The sequence below is a fragment of the Silurus aristotelis genome (assembly GCF_946808225.1).
Source record: "Silurus aristotelis genome assembly, chromosome: 19".
Lineage (NCBI taxonomy): Eukaryota > Metazoa > Chordata > Actinopteri > Siluriformes > Siluridae > Silurus > Silurus aristotelis.
Window position 1 is genome coordinate 2,343,955 of NC_139592.1, and position 7,500 is coordinate 2,351,454.

The 7,500-nt window shown below is 39.4% G+C and overlaps 1 protein-coding gene across 2 annotated transcripts in view; it reads left to right on the forward strand.

The window, feature by feature from the left end:
• Nucleotides 1-7,500, forward strand: part of LOC310714857 (cadherin-4-like) — a 346,409-nt gene that overhangs the window by 1,706 nt on the left and 337,203 nt on the right. For both annotated transcript variants that reach the window (XM_083520863.1, XM_083520864.1), the window contains exon 2: nucleotides 3,716-3,830. In XM_083520863.1, the coding sequence (XP_083376989.1) occupies nucleotides 3,716-3,830 (115 nt within the window). The remainder of the gene's footprint in view (nucleotides 1-3,715; nucleotides 3,831-7,500) is intronic.

A 7,500-nucleotide genomic window follows, 5' to 3' on the forward strand; every position in this document is an offset into this window, starting at 1 on the left:
TATGTGGAATTTGGTCGATCAATGAATTTGGAAATGGTCGATCGGATCTCTTAACAGGATGTTTGGAAGCAAACGCAGTGATGTGAAGTTGTTACTGGTCATCGTGTTTGGTTCCTCACAATAAGATCATCCAAGGATCGTTTCTAACCTTTGATCACGTGCATGCTGGTAAAACACGGGTAAAAGTGGCTCTTTAGATCTTTTTCTAAAATATTTTGGGGTAAAATTGTAACTCAGATCTTTTGTGATGTTTTTGTGAAAGTCAGCCAGGGAAATCTAATCCCTGATCAGACTGCTGTTTAAAATCAAGCAAAGTTCTTCACATACACTGGTTGTCCTTTTAGAGGAACTGGAGAGGAACCGTGTTATCTTATAAAGCAATCTTTCTCTTCACTCTGAAGGAACCGTTTCCAGCGACACTATGGAAGGTTTATTCATTTAATCGTGGGATCTGCTGTAAAATGGTTCTTCTGTGGCATCCTGCTGAAGAACCCTTTGAATTTCCGAAGTGTAGATCAGATCTCAGGCGATCAGTCGGCTGTGTAAAAGTCGGAGCGTATCGGGGCTTTGACATGGCGGAGAGGAGAAATCTGATGATTATTTCTCAGAAGTGAGATTAGAGCTTCTGGTTCCTGCGAAGTTTCCGTGGCTGGAAACCAACAGATCCTTAACCTTTACTTCCTTGATGTCGCAGGAAACAAAGTGATTCTGGAAATGATTCTTCAATGGCAACATTTCTACCTCCATCCTTCCCTTCTTTCTATTATCCGTTTCCCTTCATCTTTTTTTATTCTCTTTCTACTTATGCATCAGAAGTTCCACAGTTTTTCTTTTCTTTTTTTATCACTTCTTTTCTTTCTCCACCTTTTTATTCTCTGCGCTGCTCTTTCTTTCTTTCTTTCTTTCTTTCTTTCTTTCTTTCTTTCTTTCTTTCTTTCTTTCTTTCTTTCTTTCTTTCTTTCTTTCTTTCTTTCTTTCTTTCTTTCTTTCTTTCTTTCTTTCTTTCAACATTTCTGTCTCCACCAGAAGTTTTTTTTTTCTTCACCTGAACAGTGAAACTCAGTTAGATTCAGGGTTTGTCCATATTCTGCTGAAAACCACAAAGACCTGAAGAATCATTTCCATAAGAGAAATGTGCTTTTGATGATGATGATGATTAAAAAAAGAAGTTTGTTTTATTTTCCCCAAATGCATCGTTCTGCTCCAAAAGTCCATTTCAGAGGTCAAATCCGATCTCATTGTCCAGGCGACATTTTGATATAAAGTAGCTGGGAATCGTGTGGGACTATAATTGGATAGATTAGATTTCCATCTGCATGCTGAAAATGGCCCGAAAAGGTTCTGAGACACAGTAGAAGTCGGGACAGAGGAGAAATTTAAAGGAAGGTGCAACACAAAGAACTAGAAATTCATCATTAGCTTTTCATTTAATGTTTTTTTTTTCATTCTTCTCAAAGGAACCGCAGAAAAAAAAAAAGATCCATTGTGGGGTAAAAGTTCTTCTGCATACCTTCTGGTTTCTGAAGTTTTGTAGACACCACTATGGTAATACCATATTTGGTGGCACAAAGAGAAATATCATTTCCAAGGTGGAAGCTGATGATTGATTTAATTGCACCAGGAAAAGAAAAAAGCACCTGAGAACAGTATATCGGATCTGGTTTGCGGCCGCGGTCGTAGCCGGGTTTCTGCTGAGAACAGAACGATGACGAGGAAGATGATGGTGGTGATTAATGGATTTATCCTGGGAAAACGTTCGAATGCTTTTCTCCACATAGTCCGTCTTGGTTTTCCAGCCGTTCGTAGTTCCTCCAAGTTTGAGGCACACAATTTTATAGAAAGTCTTTGAATCACTGCAGAAGCATTGAATTTCTCCTTTACTTGAACTAGAAGAACCAAACCTGTTACAGCATGACACTTGGAAGTGTGTAGAAAATTCTTGGGTGGCTTGCTATAGAGCCATATTAAACACTTTTGGGATGAATGCGAATGCTGACTGCACCCCAGGCCTCCTCATAGGTACCTGACTTTACTAACACCCTTGTGACTTAATGAATCTCCATAAAATCTAGTGGAACATCTACATAATAGAGTGAAGGTTATGGAGCTAAACGTGACATGAGATGAAATGCATGTTGTCAACATACTTTTGTCCATATATATAGTGTGTGTGTGTGTGTGTGTGTGTGTGTGTGTGTGTGTGTGTGTGTGTGTGTGTGTGATCTTCAGGTCATTATTGCTGATGAAACTGCTTCAGAACCCCTCCACTGAAATGTTCTTTCAGGATCTAAATAAGACATTGGAGCACTAAAAAAATTCTACTTCATGTATTTAAAAAAAAATATTTTTATAAATTTAAGTATATGATGATGATCCCGATGCGGCGCCGGCGCAGTGATCATGGCAACCGTGTCGCCACATCTCATAATTTCCCATAATCAGTACAGGGAGTTTATTAACATGTCACGTTGACGCTAACTCGACACTGATTGGGCAGATTACAGCGCATGTCATTACTAACCTCATGAATATGCAAATGAGATGCTTGAACTAAGGTGTTCCTTTTTTTTTCTAATTAGTTAATTTTATTTCTACCTGTCTTTGCCAATTTTTTTTCTCTTCCATCATTTCTGCTTTCCATCTATTCACCCAGCCTTCCTTCCTTCTTCTTTCCATCTTTCCTTCCTTCCTACTCGTTTCCTAATTCTTTCTTTGATCCAGCCATCACTTCTTCCTTTTTTCATTGTCTTCCTTTCTTCCTTTGCTCTTCTTCCTCACTTTTCTCTCTAATCTCCCCTTACAGTTCTCTCTTATTTTCCTCTCTTCTATCTCTCTCTGTCTTTTATTCTCCTGCAGCCCCCCATCTTGTCCTTTTCTCCTCGCCCCCTCTGTTCCTTATCATTCATTTTTCTTCTGTAATTCATTAAATTTTTCATATCCCTCTCTCTTCTCTCTCCCCGTTCTCCTTTTCCTTCTGAAGTACTTGTAACAGGATTTCCACCTTTTTTCTTCTTCCCACCTTTTTCTTTCTTTCTTCTTTTTTCACTTTTCTTTCTTCACCTCTCCATTCTCCAGCCTGCTCCTTAGATTTTTCTTTCTTGCTTGCTGCTTGTATTGCAAATTTTGTCTTCTCATCTTCTCATTTACTCATCTCTCTCTCTCTCTCTCTCTCTCTCTCTCTCTCTCTCTCTCTCTCTCTCTCTCTCTCTCTCTCTCTCTCTTTTCTTGACCCTGGAGTGACTTCACACTTTGCACTGGAGTGAAGGGAACAGGGAGTGAAGTGCCCTTGAACTAAATGAACACAGGCTCATTTGCATATTTGTTAGCTGTGTGTGTGTGTGTGTGTGTGTGTGTGTGTGTGTGTGTGTGTGTGTGTGTGTGTGTGTGGAGGACAAAAAGAGTGTGAAGTGACCACTAAACACCAAGCACACATATTTTTTTTCTTTTGGGATTTTCTTTAGTATTCTTTCTTCTTATCTTATGCTTTAGAAGTTTACTATGCTCAGCCTGAATGTGTACACACACACACACACACACACGCACGCACACACACACACACACACACACACGCACTCTCTGTCTCTGAGCTGCTAAGATCATCCTGTCCATGATCTTACTCCTCATATCAGGGTCATTGTGGTCCACAGAAAATCAATACTGTGTGTGTGTGTGTGTGTGTGTGTGTGTGTGTGTGTGTGTGTGTTTTGGTTCACAGGGGCTGCTCGGGGAGATGCAGAAGAATACGCCAGCGTGCAAGTCAGGATTTTCACAAAGCCTTTATTCCCTGAGTCTCTCCAGGGATCTACTGCATGGACAAAGTGTGCTCAAAGGTAGGAACCTACTTTACTACTGTCTGCTGTTGGCGTGTGGCTCAAGCACTCACTACACACTCGAACAGTGTGTGTGTGTGTGTGTGTGTGTGTGTGTGTGTGTGTGTGTGTGTCTGTGTGTGTGTGTGTGGAATGACGTCTATAATGCTGTGCTTAATATCAGAGTGTGTGCAGAGTGACGTGTATGATGCTGGGCCTTATAACTGAATGGTTTTGTGTGTGTGGGTGTGTGTGGAGTGACATCTATGATGCTGGGCTTTATACAAAATCATGTGTGTGTATGTTTGTGTGTGTGTGTGTGTGTGTGTGTGTGTGTGTGTGTGTGTGTGTGTGTGTGTGTGATGTCTGTGATGCTGACCTTAATATCAAAGTGTGTGTGGAATGACATGTATGATGCTGGGCCTTATAACTAAATAGTTGTGTGTGTGTGTGTAGAGGAGGTGGTTTGCACGTGTGTGTGTGTGTGTGTGTGTGTGTGTGTGTGTGTGTGTGTGTGTGTGATGTCTGTGATGCTGACCTTAATATCAAAGTGTGTGTGGAATGACATGTATGATGCTGGGCCTTATAACTAAATAGTTGTGTGTGTGTGTGTAGAGGAGGTGGTTTGCACGTGTGTGTGTGTGTGTGTGTGTGTGTGTGTGTGTGTGTGTGTGTGTGTGTGTGTGTGTGTGTGTGTGTGTGCAGTGATGTGTGATGTCAAGCTATAAGTCTGTGTGTGTGTGTGCATTATGTGTTGATTGATGTGTGTGAGGTTTTGTATTCGAAGGCTGTGCACTAAATGCAGCATTCAATGGCGCTCCTAATTTACCAGGCAAGAATATTTCTATCTTGTTATTGTTTGTTTATTTGTTTGGTGATTGTTTCTTGCATTTGAGATATTTAATGACGGATTTTTATAATGAAGCAAAGCGCATCCTCAGAATAATCATCCCCGAATGCAGCATTCAATGACCCTCGTTTTTTTCTAGGCATTTTTTTTTTTTTTTACTTTCATATAAAACTCCAATTAAATTAAAAGAATGTTTTTTAATGATGATACACACTGATCTGATCCAACATCTACCACTGGTTCAATCCTGTAATATTTTCCTTAAATGCAGTGTTCAACAGCACCTGGTATTCTCTTGCTTTTTTTTTTCTTCATTTTTTCATTTCATTTCACACGTTCACTCTGAAAATAATCCTGCTGTGTTCCACGAGCCTCCGATTTGATGTCTGCGTGTGTTCTCTGAGCAGATATTGAGGAATGAATTGATGTGATTTGAAGAATAACACTTATCCTGGGCTGAACTCCTAAAAACTTTGGGACATGCTACCTTCAATGGCCTGGTGTTTATGGTTTTTGAATAGATTTCAGGGATTTTAAGGCATCATGCTGATGGTTCGATAGAGAAAAGATCAATTGTGCACACTGATCAGCGACAAGCGTGTGTGTGTTTGTGTGTGTGTTTGTGTGTGTGTGTGTCTGTGTGTGTGCGTGTGCATATGTTAATGACTAAAGGTTATATTGCCAGTAAAGGTCTAACATCTATAATTTCAATTTAAAATGAATTTGTTGAAATGTTGCATTCGACAAGAGTCAGATCTTCTTTGCATGCTGCGTGTGTGTGTGTGTGTGTGTGTGTGTGTGTGTGTGTGTGTTTGTGTTCATAAATCAGATTTCCTGAAATGCTGTGTTCAACGTGCCTGCGTGTCCCGGGATGTTTCTCGTGGTCCCGAATTTTCTGTAATAAGGGATTAAAGGAAATGATTAAGAAATGAAGATACTGAGTATGGATTATATAGTAGGCGTTAATCCTGAAATGAACTCCTGCCACACTTCCTATTAGGCATCGAGCCTTGCATCTTCTCCTTCTCGTCTTCTTCACTTCTGTGAAATAAAGGAATGTTTTAGACCCTAAAAATGAAAGTGTTGCTGCAAAACAAATTGTATTCATGTTTCTGCTTTCTGAACATCTCATTCCATATTGAGTCCCCATTTGCACTTATAATGAGCTCCACTCTTCTGAAAAGATGTTCCACTAGATTTTGTGGAAATTCATTCAGCCACAAGGGTGTTAGTCAAATCAGGTACTGATGCTGGCGAGGTGAGGAGGCCTGGGGTGCAGTCAGCATTCACATTCACCCCAAGGTGTTCAATAGGGCATATAGCAGGAGATCTTTTACTCCAACCGCATGTGAAGCAGATCTTTATTGAGCTGGAACAGGTTTTGGTCTTTTAGATCGAGTGAAAGGAAAACGTCATGTCTCCTGAATCTAAAGACGTTCTGCGCAATTGTGCGCCTTCAACTTTAGAGTAACAGTTTGGCGAAGAAGCACGTATGGCTGTGACAATCAGGTGTCCAAATACTTTTGGCAATTTTTTTTTTTCCAAAGTCAGAAAATAGGACTTAGGAAATGGGAGGTCTCGATTCTTCTTTCTCTTCATCTTGCTTCTGGGAAACATCTAAAAGCCGTGTATCCGACTTGCCTTGGCTCATATTGTTCTCTATGAAGAATATCTTCACCGTCTGCACTGTCATCAATTCGACAATTCCTCATCGATCTTCTGTTTTCTTCCGCATCTCCGCCATAGCAATTATTCAAAGAGCTAACTTTGTTTGGCTGTGTGACAGAGCAGGAAATCTAATCGACACTCGGGTGCTAATCTCCCTCCACCGCTGCCAATCGAGACTAATTGGAAACCCCGCATTGATCTCTGTGTTTCTTCCCCCCTCCGGCTCCGGCACGTATCCGGCTATGAAACACTTCCTCCAGTTCTCCTGCTTTTAAAATCACGTCTCACACGTCTCCGGTTCTGTACAAGTTGTTGTGTTGTGTCGTGTCGTCGTAGCTGGACGATGAAGATAACAATGTCCTTTAGTCGCGACTATCCGCGGATGGAAAAACTATCAGACAAGCAACGATATGTGAACGAAAAAAATCACTCATGAGCTTTAAACACCTTTTCACATCTGCTAAATTGTTCAACAAACTCATATACAAACCGTTTACCAATCGCCCGCCAGCCTCCAGGATGAACGATCCATCACTACATAACTTTTGTGTGCAATGCTCTGATTGGTTAAGGTTACGTTGATGGGCGGGGCTTAGAATTATGCAACAAATGATCCTATATTGTTTCTAAAACAATTTTTAAATAAATAATTTAATGATGATTCAATGAAACAAATGTGCATGTTGGACCAAAACAATTTTTTATATAATGCTGCAACTGCTACTTTTATAATAATTTTAGTAACAATTTTATTTTTAATATTCGATCAATCGGACAATTGAAGTTTTTTCTTTCTTCGATTAATTGAATAATAGGATAAATTTTTTGTTTTTTTTCAATAAGATTTTTTGCTTATTATAATTATATAAAACCTTAATTAAGGGTATTTATATCTAAAAGTGTATTTTAAAAAATGCAAAGCCGTATATTCAATCTTTAATTTAGACATTTAAAGGTTTATAGTTGCTGCTTGTTGAGAAGTAAATGAAGGGATTTTTCCTCTAAACAAAAAACATGCTGGGAAAAAAAAAATTAGTATGCAAGATGAAGCAGTTTGTGTAAATGAACATTTGTATTGTTTTAAATGATAATTGCAGTTGACAATTTGACAACCGTTTTTAATATAAAATATAATACAACAAAATTTGTTAAAAAAAGGGACATTTTGTTCAG